The following is a 13,117-nucleotide window of genomic DNA, read 5'->3' on the forward strand; positions in this document are numbered from 1 at the left end:
TGTTTGTGAAGTAAAATAATGAATAAGAGCCACAATGAAGATTTTCACAATGTTAAGACATTTCTAGTCTCCTAGCATCTCCTCTCCCAATGAGTTTTGCTATTTCCTGGCCCTGAGATCATTCTTCTTTCCTTTTCATCGCTTAAGTTGTCTAGAATCTATTCCACTAACTATTAGGTTCACAGTGTTCTTTTCAGTTCATCAAACTGATAGACACAATTCAGGCAAAGATTTTTTAAACAGAAATTTTATTGGAAGAATTTTGATACAACTGTTTATTATTCTTTTTAAATACATCTGAGATTAAACAAAATATATACATGAAAGTTTTCAAGTAGAAAAAATGAAATATGCATTATGGACTTGTTGTATTGTACTTAGGAAAATCGTAATTGCTCACTTTAGCACATTCAAACCAAATTACAACATAGTGTTTGAAATTTGACATTCCAACCTAGCCTTGTACTCAAACATTTGTTTAATGTTTTGATGCCATAATCTTCACTAAAGAAAACCCAAATTCAAACTTGGCCATATGTTTAGAAATCATTAAAGACAGGGAGGTAAAGTGTTTGTAGGGATGTTTAGAATAAAATAAGAAGGGATTTGGCAATTTTTCATTCACAGTATTTCCGATACAAAAGACTCATTCTGTCTATTGACCAAACTCACAAACGTTGAGGCAAACTATGACTTGGGCAGAAATATCACTGAATCTGCTGCTATCAGAGGAAGCAATGGGATTATCTGGCAAACTCTTGACAGGATACATTGAGTTCAAATTAGAATCTTCACTGAACCTAACTGATTCACGTTATGTGATACATAAACAAAATTCAAATACTAAAATTCAAAATAAAGCTTTTTTTTCACTTGTGAAAAGGAGAAGTTTTAACAGTGGCAACAACAATGAAAAGAGATGAAAAATATGTGAAGAAATATATAGGAGCTCTAATAAAATTCAGTATTTAGAAGGGAAAAAGAGAAAAAGTATCCCAGGAATACTTAAATCGCTTGATGAATACAAGTTGTGTTGTTTTTATAGAAGCACCTTCAAGATACTCCTCTGAAAGAATTTTGGATGATAAGACATCTGGGGATAAATGAAATATAAGACATGTTATACACAGGTCCTTAACGTAATATGAATATGGCAATTTTTCATAAAAACAAAGGAGACAATGTGGTTTAACAAAATATAAAAATTCAAGTGACCCAGGTTCCACAGTCCTAGTTCTGCCCAGTTGCTGTGGAGCAGCACGCAGATTGGATAACATCGCTACACTTCCATCGTGCCTGTATTCAAATGACTGAGCAGCTCACAGGGCTACTTGAAAAACAACGGCCAAAGTGAATACAGTCACTTATTTGTGCAAAAATGCCAAAGAGAAGCTGAGATGTCTTCTGTAATAAACAGTAAATTACTAGTTTTACATGTTCCGACCCTTACTTTTGTTATCTACTACTATTATAATATTTACTCTTAGTTAACCAAACATTTACTGAGCATGTAAGTGTAAATTCATGCTAAGTTTGGGAATAATAGGATGGATAGAACAAAGACACTCTTCTTTTTTACAGACTTTCCAACATCATGATCAAAATTACAAATACTAAATTTTCAAAGCTGTGGGGAGAGTTCAAAGTTAAATATTATTCAATTTAAGCATAGATTACTAATCATGAAATAGATTTCTGCCTTTTGAAAAGATGTCTGTAAAATGTAATGTTGTAAGTCCAATGCCATGTATCCCTCTCATTCAGCCCAAAATTATTTGTACTTGGAAGACCATTCCCTAATAACTAAGTTAATGTCTCTTGGCCAGGAGTTCAGTTTCTCTTTACTCACACGGACACTAACTCTATCTTTTGAGCCAATCCTTTTAAAAAGCAGCTTACTCTGTATGAGTAAAACTTTTTACTTTTTTTTTTTTTTAAAGGGTCTTAAAAGTGCTCGAGAGTTCTGATTGCTCTTTTTAGCCTGCACAGTTTAAGTTCAGTGGCAAAGGCAGGAAATAAACATGAGAGGACACTGAAAGAAGGAATGAGTCTAAATAGTATAAATATAACTGTTCCCCTCTATCAATTTTGTCATGATGGGTGTTCACTGATCTTACAGGAGAGTCTGTTTAGATCTGCTACAACTTCTTGGATCTTTAAACCATTGTAGAATGACATACATAAAACAAGAGTCATCAGAAAAAACACTGACTTTAGAGTCAGTTCTCTCCCACTGGCTCTCCTCTAGGCAAGTCATTTAAATTCTCTGCAACAGCTTCCTCATCTGTAATATGGGGTTAAGAATTCCTTCCTTGCAAAGATGTTAGGAGAATCAGAAGAGAAAATACACTTGAAAATTCTCTGTCAATCATAAAATCATGCAAAATTCTTTCTTTATATAAATGTGAGGATTTAAAATGTGATAGCATGAAAAAGGCCACACAAAGAGCTTAACACATAAATACTAACTAAAGGTTAAACCCCGTTCTTTTTTTCTGTATAATTTGTAGTTAGGAAATGGTCAAACATAAACCAAAGATGCCCTCATCAAAAAGACTCACATCAATTTGGCCTTTAAAAACAACCGTGTTTCTCTGCTAATACTTTTCTGCTACATAATTTTTCATTATATTTTAGTCTATCTTGATGGTATGGTAGATCTGGATCATTAATTTTCTAGGGGAATCATGTCTTGAAACAATCTTCTTCCATTAATAAAACTTTTAATGAATGTTCTTCAAAGAATTGGGGCCGGCCCAGTGGCACAGCGGTTAAATTCCCACGTTCTGCTTCGGCAGCCCGGGGTTTGCCCGTTTGGATCCTGGGCGAGGACATGGCACCACTTGGCAAGCCATGCTGTGGTAGGCGTCCCACATAAAAAGTAGAGGAAGATGGGCATAGAAGTTAGCTCAGGCCAGTCTTCCTCAGCAAAAAACAATGAAATAATTTCCTTTTTGGCCAAAGTTCTTGTGAATTGGAAAATAATTTGTTTCAAAGATGGTCACAGAAAGAAAAAACAAAGGTTTAACTTTCTTAAGGTGATGCTTTTATGAAGAGTTGAAAATAGCAGTTTAGCATTTGGGATTCTGATAAGACTAAATTTTACCCTATTGAATTAAAAGATATGTTTTGTTCTATATAACATTTAATGCCCAATTTTGCGTGGCTCTGAGAATAATCTTAAAAATTCAAAAGCTCTCCAGTGGCTGAAAACTAAAGTAGCAAGACCGAAATAGTGTGACCTACTAATTAGCCTGGTTTCTAAAAAGTACCAGTTCACAGAATATAAACAAAATAAAGAAACTAAGCAATCCTTCAACTGGATTTAGCCTTGGCAGTTAACAGAATTCACTCACAAAAGTATCCAATGCACAGATGTCATCATTTTTTTTAAAATCAGGAACTGGTTTCACAAGAGTAAAAAAGTAAAAAAGAGTAAAAAAATTAATTATATCTTCCATAAAGAATACTATGGAAATAATATTCTAAACCTCATAATTAGATATGAAAAATAAGACAATAAAACTCCATTTATAAAGTGCCTTAATGTACCAAAAATGGAGGTCAGATGTCCTTTATTTACAAATGCTTTTTTGTCACATTTACAGAAAGGCAAATCTTACACTTGAGAGGCAGCACAGTAGAATAGAAAGAACTCTCGACTTGGAGTCAGAAGACCTGGACTCTAGTCATGGCTTTGCCACTAATTATCTGTGTGACTTTGAATAAATGGCAGCTTTTCTGGGTTTCAATTTTCTCATCTGTAAAATGAGAGGTAGAGCTAGACCGCCTCTCAGGACCGTCCCCTCAGATGTAAAACTGCATGTGAAGCAATGCAGTATTTTTGTTCTTAAGTCCCAGCATCCTATAAGAGGATGCTGCCATATTAATACTCTCTATAGAACTGATTATTCCATAGTAGATAAAAACATTATAGAACTCTGACCAACTGCATTTGGAGTCAGTGATTTGGCTGCTTGGCAAAGGTGCACAAAAGTCACAGGATTTTGGTTCCTGGTGTACCTGTGGAGGCTTTGAAAAATGCTGAAGCATTCCAGACACACGGGAAAGCACAATGCCAATAACATCTGTTACCACTTTCTTATGCCTCTGCAGAAGAGGCAAGGCGATGACAGCGTGACAAACACTGAGCCACAGAAAAACTAGATACTGTCCTTCACCAAGGTGCAGGGAGTCAGCAAAATAAGGAAGCGGTACATAGGTTAAGCCCTTCACCTTGATTCATACAATCTAGATTTAAAAACACAAAACTAGTATAGGTATATTTCTGTTTGGAGGAGTTTACTTGGTAAGATAAACTTTCCATGAGCAATACAAATTTGTTCTCTAAAGAATATTTTGGTTTTTAAAATATTAGCAAAGTTATACTCAGATACTTAGAGATTCTTTTTACCCCAGAGAGTCAGCCCAACAAGAGGGACATCCTAAATTTATTTTATAACAATAACCAGGTAGTATTTCTCAGTGAAATTATCTACTTTGGCAATACATCAGTGGCAAGAACACTGACAAGACAAAGTATTTCCTAAGAGTGGGCAAAAGGTGCTTTCTCACACTAAATTTTTACTGCTGCACACACAGGTTTAAGGACATTTAATTAAACCATAAATGTTAATGCCAACCTGCTAAATGATATGACCAGGCAGTCTCTTCCAACAGGTGCAGAAGTAGTTTCCTATCAGTCTAATAGTCCATATACCCTGCCCCAGCAAAGAAAAAACATACTCATGCATCAGTGCATTGAGAATACAGTTAAATAAAGTGAGCATATTTTGACAAAAACTTCACCTGGAATGGAGGGCTCAGTGAAAGGCAAAATTGGGTCTTTAAAACACACTGGTAAATTTTACAAGCCAGTGCAAATATTATCTCCGTATGTGAAATATAAGTACAATTACACATAGTTAGCTTTCAAAGGCACACTCGAAAATTCCTGCCTTCATCTAGATCTGTTATTTTCCATAACATGCCAAAACTCACAGAATATCCTAGGCTTCCATCAGCCTTGGTAGTCGATGCAAACTTCCAAAAGACTACTTAGACTTCTCCTGAAAGAGCAGTACCCTTATCAGGACATTGCCTTTTACACTTTCCCTCCTAAAACATCTCAACAATTGTTGCAGTTGAACACATTCTACTGCAGGAATTCTGAGCTTAAGAACTGCCTGGCAGTGAGAAAAAATGTTCTGGAAATACTACTTAGCTGCAAAACAGAAACTATCAACAGTTCGTGGCACTCTGCAGCAGTTTAGAAAAGTGTGAAGAAAGTCTAGTTTTCCTAATGTAGTACAGTTCATTAATTGTAGGTCAGAAATAGGAAAAAGACATTCTAAAACTTAGACAAAATCAACAGCGATTTCTGCCACATCAGTGAAAAGAGGCTGATTTTTGATCTACATCTGAAACAATCATTTCCATCCTGCGGGGTTTTTTCCCCAACAATTTCAATTTTTTAAAGTTAAAAGGGAATATACACTGTGATAAAATAAAGCACAGTGGGAAAATGCCTATCCAGATCAATATTTCTTCATAAAACACAAAGAATATTTGAGTGTTTAAACACTTGTCATCTCAAATTGCAATTTTATTTTTCAAATACACAAGACCCTAGAAATCAACTCACTGATGAACTTCTAAGACACCTGTTAGGAAGACTTCTCTATTACCACATTTGCTCTGTACCTTCAATAGTTCAAGCTCGTGAAAATGCTGCTTTAGGATTCCTGAAAGGAACTATATTTACGCAACACTCGCACAGAACAAATTACATGAGGTGGCATTTGAAGAACGAAAATGCAAAATAATATTGTCACAACCATTCTGCCTTCATTCTATGTTGCTTTTTTCTTTCATTAATAAAATTCATATAAATGGCAAGGAAGATACAGGAAAGCTTATCATAGACAACACAGTAGCTTTTATAGAAATTTGGAATTTAGCAGATGTTTCAAGTAAGTCAAAACAATCGTCTATGTAACAGATACATTTGCAAAGTTTTGAAAACAAAATCTACAAAATAATTTAATGTGATAACTGAATTTGATTTAAAAAGCAAAATAACACCTTTTATTTTTTGATGAGATAAAGCAATAAAAGGAAAATTTTCATATCCCTAGACCTGTGCTGGAAGTACACAAAAAGACAAAATCTGCATACATTACTAACAAGAGTCTTATTTTGTACAGATTACAGAATACCCATTAAAAAAAACCATACATGACCTCTGATGGTATGTTTCTATGCTGGCAAATACATTTTCTGATACAAAGGCACTTTGAAAACCCAATATGGTTTGGTTCATAAGTTTGCAAGGTACAAACAATTTTACAAACATATGATTATACTGAAGAACGTCAACAATTGTGACATTACATATAAAAGAGATTTCCATTTCTTTTTTTTTTTAAATAACACTGGTTTTGTGGGAATGAAAGAGTGGTTTCCAGCAGCTTCAGTGAAGACATTCCAGATGACTGGAGGCCCGCAGTCTGAACTTCTTACCTAGGGTGACGGGTGGGAGTGAGGACGCTGGAAATGAGACAAACAAACCAACAAAAAACACCGCCCTGGAACAAAACTAGACGCCTCAGAAATCAAAATGGTTCGGAGGGAAGGGCACAAAAGACAAGACCGAAAGTCCAGGAGAGAGCCTCTTAATTGCGATCCCTTCGCTGGGAACTCCTGGCACAGCACAAACGGCTGACTGCCTGGCGCCTGGGAGCTATAGTGATGATTTCTCTCTTTTAAGAAGCTAGGTACAATGTTTGGGATTGTACAGTACCAGAAAAATTACGTCCCCAAAAAAGTATAGTTTCTTTTCATTCATTATATGGCCGCAAAGTCAATCTGTACATAAAGCTGTCTCACTCCGGCCTGAAAAGTTTAAAAAAAAAAAATTAGAAAATCAAACAAGCCAACAATAGACTATACATTTCAGAAAAGTAGTAGAAAAAAATCTCATTTTTTTTTTCTACGAAAGAATGAATTATTTTTCTCTTCTGCTCTGGGACATACTTCTCCATTTTTCATCATCAAGTGCCAGTAATTTTATTTTAGAAACAACTACATTTGTAAGCTGCAAAAAAGATTCTCCTTTATCTCTTCAAAAGAAAGCCAGACTACTAATTACATGCTCCGTCCAAGTGAATTCTGGAAAAATGAGGTTACCCATCTACCATTCTTCCGCTAGAGAACACCACAGTGCCTGACTAGTTAAAATCATACATCAACCCAACCTACATCTTCCTGTGATAAATGACTGTAAATAAGTAAACCACCTATTGGTTGTTTAATTACTTTACACTCCAACTCCTCTCTTCAATTTTGGATATGAACTTGCTACTCAAGGACACTGCTCTCAAAACTGCCCCCATCTCTCCTGTATTATCAATTTTTCTCTATTTGCTGTCTACAATCCCTTTTCTCTCTTGAATCCATTTCAACCAAACATTTGCTGCCTACCACTTTGCAAAGCTGTCTGTCAAGGTCACTTCTAAGTTGCTCAGGCCAGGCTCAATTCTCAGTCCTCATCGTAGCACGTCATCTATCAGCAAGGACACAGGTGATCACTTCCTCTTGGCTTCCAAAGAATACTCACTGGTGGCCCTTTGACCTCGCTTATCAATCTTTCTCAATATCCTTTGCTGGTTCTTCCTCCTATCTTTGAACGCTAAACACAGTGAAATCCCCAAAGGCTCAGTCCTCGGAGCCCTTCTTTTTCCACAGTTGTTCCCTAGATGATCTCATCTAGCAACCAGACGTTCAGTACCATCGAAATGCTCACACCTCCCACATTTCTATTTCCAGGCTGGAACCTACCATCTACTTGACACTTCTACTTGGATGTCTGACAGGCATCACAACACAGCCAAATCGAACACTATTCCTCCCCTCGAGCCTGTTGATTCTGTATCTTCTACAGCTCAATTCCATCCTAACATTCCACCTTGAAGACCTTTCTTTCTCTCACATCCAACTCATTAGCAAAACTTGTTTGCCTTACCTTCAAAATAACGCAAACCCAGAATCTGACCCCGTTACATCACCTCCATCGCTACCACCCTGGCCCGAGCCACTATCATCTGTCTAGATTTTACAGTGGCTGCTGACCTAGTTTTCACGCTTCTACCTTTACCCTCCTTTGGTCTATTTCCAGCAGAGCAACTAACTACAGTGATGTCACTCCATCACTGAAACCCCACAAAGTTACCTTCCTTAGTCCTTACACTGGCCCACAAAGCCCTCCCATGACCTAACCCCTGATTACTCCTCTCCCTTTGCTCACTCTGCTCCAAACACAGTGGCACTTCTGCCTGGAACAATGTCCCTGGAGACAGCCACATGACATACTCCCTCTCTTGTCACATTTCTACTCAGATGTCAGTGAGGCCTGCCCTGACCACACTATATAAAATGCATTCAATTCATTCACCTAGCAAATATCCAGGCACTGTTCTATCCCCTGGGAATACACCAGTGAACAAAGTAGGTAAAACATATCCTTGCCCTCACGGAGCTTATCTGCAGTGGCGAGCTAGGGAGGAGGAGAGATGATAAACAAGCAACTAAATACAGTGTGTCAGATGACGATACACAGACGAGCTCCGGAAAAAGCTTGGTACGAGAGATGGCAAATGCCTCAGCACACCAATCTCCCCACCCTGCTCTCCCTACCGTAACCCCTATCGCCTTTGACATAAAACTTTCTTATTTGCTGTGTTGCTGTGTTTATTGTTTATTATAATGCAATGTCTCTAAGATAAAAGATTTTGTCCATTTTTTCACTGCTGACTCCCAGAACCTCAAGCAGTGCCCAGCACACAGTAAGTGATCAATACGTATTTGTTGGATGAACTGAAATTCTATTTTCCTTCTTTCAAATAAAAATGATTTTTAAAATTAAAGCATACAATGAGTTACAATCAGCACTTTCTTGTCAGTACCACAGAATGAAAGGTAAATTAGAATATTTAAGAGAAAGGAAAAACCAGAGTAGGGGATAAAATATTAACACTAACTTCTTACAGTAATTGCTGGGCTCCTCACAGCATTACTTTCTAGCACGACTTGTTTCCTAGTATTCAAGCAGGAGGGCTCTGCACAAACCTAAAGGATGCGTGAAAGGAGCTGGGAGCTACTCGAAAGCAACACAAAGCGGGAGAGATACCAGAAGCTTCCCAGCACAGAAAACATTTCAGCTTTTTTGCTTCTTTAACAAAAAAATCCTTGCTGTGGTAAAGTTAAAGCTCTCCAAAAACACATTTCATAGCGCTTTCTCCTTAAAGAGGTTTGTGGCAGAAAAGAATTTAATATCAGTATGACTTTAGCTAAAAATTAAAACCAAATCTCACTTTTTCTCATTTTAAAAGTGTTGATAAATATCAACCCTACTCATCTCACAGGATTGTTATATATCCATCCAATATTTGACAAATATTTAATTAATCCTTGCTACATACCAGGCACTCTTGTAAGAATCATGTGTGAACATATGGAAAGGATTTCATGCTATAAAAGGCTACTAAAACAAATTATTATGATTTATTACAATTATATATGATTTATTCAACCCAGATGGCTCCTGAAATAACTATACTTAGGAACTCTTCTGCAAAATTCTTGTATATCTAACCTGAAGAGAAAACAACAATTGCCCAAATAAACTGGCTTAATTTCTTTTCTCTTTTAGCAAAATTGTTAATGAAAGTAAAATGGGCAAAAATAAGTTGGGCTCCTATTATCTCTGCCACTTTCCTAACCCCAGCCCTAATACAGTGAAGATGGTAATAAGAAATGAGGTAGCCCAAGGCAATAAAAAAGAAAGAGGAAAAACAAAGAGGCTAGGTCAATTGATCTTTGCATAGTCATGAGTTAATTACGCAAGCTGATATCTTTCCCTGAGGGGCTACAGCTTCCCACAAAAGCGCAGTCTAACAGAAAAAGTCATTTGGCTTCGTCCATCTGTCCTGGTGAGGTCAGCTTCCAGATTTCCAGCTTCCTATTTTCCTTTCTGAATTTCCTTCAAAGTGGAGAGGTAGGCAGAATTTCCAGAGAATCCTGTCGTCAGTCACCTAGTCCCTGAATGCAAGCCAGGTTTTCTATAAAGTTTATGCACGCCACAAAGACATGACCAGTACTCCAGCAGATCAAAACAGGGCTCGGCTCCATCAAATATTCTACCACTGGATGACAATAAGAGTCAGAGGCTGGCTAAGTGTTGTCCTTAAAAAGCAAAAACCATATAATACTCATTGCGTCATATCCTGAGAATAATATATAAACCATAATTCAGTGAACCCTTTTTTAAATTGAAAAGACAGCTAGCTATTTTTACACATGTGCTCCTTAGAAAATAAATGTTAACCTGGTGCCATAGACTTAGAATATCTTCAATAAATATTCACTGTTGTGGAAAGGAAAACAAATCAGAAGTAAAAAATTTAGAAAAATAAACAGGAATATGGCTATAGAAAATTACTGGTTTGTTTGTATTCTCAACCAATTCTCAAAAACTACAGAAACTTTCCACTTTAGTTTTTGACTGAACATATAATATTAATCTTTATCCCTTTAAAATGAAGTCTCGAAAAACTGCTTTACTCTTACATGTGAAAACTAAGTCATCTCAGAATCAGTGAAATAGTGAATATGACAAAATTACAAGTCAAGGACAATAACCTGGGTCTGGATTCCTTTTTCTATAAATTGGCAATAATACCACCTGTCTCGTGAGGACAGATGAATATGCTGGGGTCTCAATAAAGGCTAGCTGCTGCTGCTGTTATTCCCACCACTATCAACCAATCAATGAACACTTAAACCTGGTGGATTAACTGAAAACAACAAATCAGGGGGCCAGCCCCGTGGCCAAGTGGTTAAGTTCGCACACTCTGCTTCGGTGGCCCAGGGCTTCGCCGGTTAGGATCCTGGGCGTAGACACGGCACTGCTCATCAGGCTCCGCAGAGGCGGCATCCCACATGCCACAACTAGAAGGACCCAAAGCTAAAAATATACAACTATGCACCAGGGGGCTTTGGGGAGAAAAAAGAAAAAGTAAAATCTTTAAAATAAATAAATAAAAACAACAAATCTAGGGATGTGTTGGCCTCATATCCTATGGCTGTTTACTCCAACCAACTCAGGAGGCTGGCTTCTGGTGGACTTCAAGTACATATGATGAAGGAAGAAAATGGGAAAATCGATAAAGAAAAGTTGCAGAGCTGGCAAGCAAAATCAGTATTTATAAAAGATTAAAACCCTCTATAAACAGGAAAAACATGGAAGGGGTAGGAAAATAGCCACCTGGAAAGGGGTAGATAGCTTCTCCCACGCCCCACTCTCACTCTCCAGTAGACATAGGAGCGTTGGGTGAGGTCTGTGTTCAGAGACAGGAAGGGATTCTGAAAGTGGAAGAGTAGAGGAGGTAGAAGTTTCTAAAACTTGGGGAACTCCCATTTGGGCTTGTGAGAATTTTTGGTTCCTTCTGGGTATCAGTGTTAACTTCTACTTTGAGGCTAGAGAATACACAAAAAAAGCTAAAGCAGGAAGCTGGGAGTTTAGGACTTAATAGGCATCACAGAAACAGGCAGAAAAGTAAAAAAGATGGAAGAAATCAAGGTAGACATTCTATCAGGGAGTAAATAGCATGCATTAGGCTTGACTGTCTTTTGTGCTTTGTGGAACTGAGGAGGGTAATGAAACCCAAACATATTCTAGACTTTTCTTCAAACATTATTTCTAACAAAACAAAATGTATTACAAAAATTAACAGATGATAATCAGCCAGTTTAAAACAAGAAACATAAAGTGTTAAATTGCCTTCCTAACCCAGTATCCTACGTTCTCTTCCTGTTCATATACGTAACACAAAAAGTAAGTTTTCTATTTCATCAATTCCCAAATGATAACTCATTTTTAAAAAGCTAGTGCAAGGGAAGAAACGGAGAGGGGACTTTTTCTATGCCAACAGAAAACCTTGTAGTTTAAAAACTGGATTATCATTTAAGTAATAATCTGAAAGGAGTTTAAGTACTGAAGAGACTTCTACCAATTCAGTTGTATTACTCCATATTTGTGCGAAGCAAGCCAACTGCTTTAGCCATTAAAGATTAATTAATAACTATGGAAAATGAGAATAAAAAGGACATGCCTAATATACAGTTCTAAAATAGTCATAAAACTTATAGTTTTATAAACAAAATAGAAAGCTATAATTCTCAAACTTCTGATGTTTGACTTTTCAGTTTCAAGTTATCAGCACATAAGTTTTAACAACAATATTTTAACCAACACTATTATTTAAATTCTGTTATAAGATCAGCAATAAGAAAGACACCTAAATATGTCATAAAACCAAAAATGAAAACTTATTACTGAGAAAATCCTTCTTTTGATCTTTTGGATCTAAGGCCACTAGTATTTCAAGTCTTTCTATAAGAAATATACCTCAAGCATTAGTGTGATTTTTTTTCTCAAAAATGGAGCAATTTGAGTTACTTTTACTTTTGATAAGTAAAATCTATGAATAAGGTGTAATTTAAAAGAAAAAATTTTAAATTTCATTTCATGAAATTGAGGGGCAGCAGAATATGTGACCCCAAAATATGCCATTTTGGCATGTGGATTGTTTTGAGCTGAAGGCAATCAAGACCCAGCAGTCTCAAAAAAAACTTTTACCTCTTCCTTAACTACCTAAAAGAATTTAGATAGGAGTCCTGGCTCAGAGAGAGAGCTATTACCAGGGACTGCACGGCCAGGCAAACATCTAATTACCAAACATCTGCTCTTCTTACTGTCCTGTGAATTACCCTCCTCCCCTTTGAAGCCCCAGGCCCTCGCCCATTCCTTAGCTCAGGATGGCATATAAGCTTCAATTGCCTGACTTGCCTTTGGGTCTCATATTTTTATGGGGTTCCTGTATGTAGGGAATTAAATTTGTTTTTCTCCTGTTAATCTGTCTTATGTCAACTGAATTAACAGCCCAGCCAAAGGATCTAGAAGAGTAGAGAAAAATTTTTCCTCCCCAACAAAACATGTATGTATGTTACTGCAAGTCCTGGGATATACTCATAGAATATGAATATGCATTACTAGGGT

General features: G+C 36.8%; 1 protein-coding gene across 1 annotated transcript in view; it reads right to left on the reverse strand.

Moving 5' to 3' along the window:
- Positions 1-1,908: 1,908 nt before the first annotated feature.
- SLC30A7 (solute carrier family 30 member 7) overlaps positions 1,909-13,117 on the reverse strand; it is a 74,418-nt gene continuing 63,209 nt past the window's right edge. Inside the window, exon 11 of the mRNA XM_008518788.2 lies at positions 1,909-6,894. Coding sequence (XP_008517010.1) covers positions 6,847-6,894 — 48 coding nt within the window. The 3' untranslated portion in view covers positions 1,909-6,846. The remainder of the gene's footprint in view (positions 6,895-13,117) is intronic.

This window comes from Equus przewalskii, chromosome 24 (assembly GCF_037783145.1).
Source record: "Equus przewalskii isolate Varuska chromosome 24, EquPr2, whole genome shotgun sequence".
Taxonomy (NCBI): domain Eukaryota; kingdom Metazoa; phylum Chordata; class Mammalia; order Perissodactyla; family Equidae; genus Equus; species Equus przewalskii.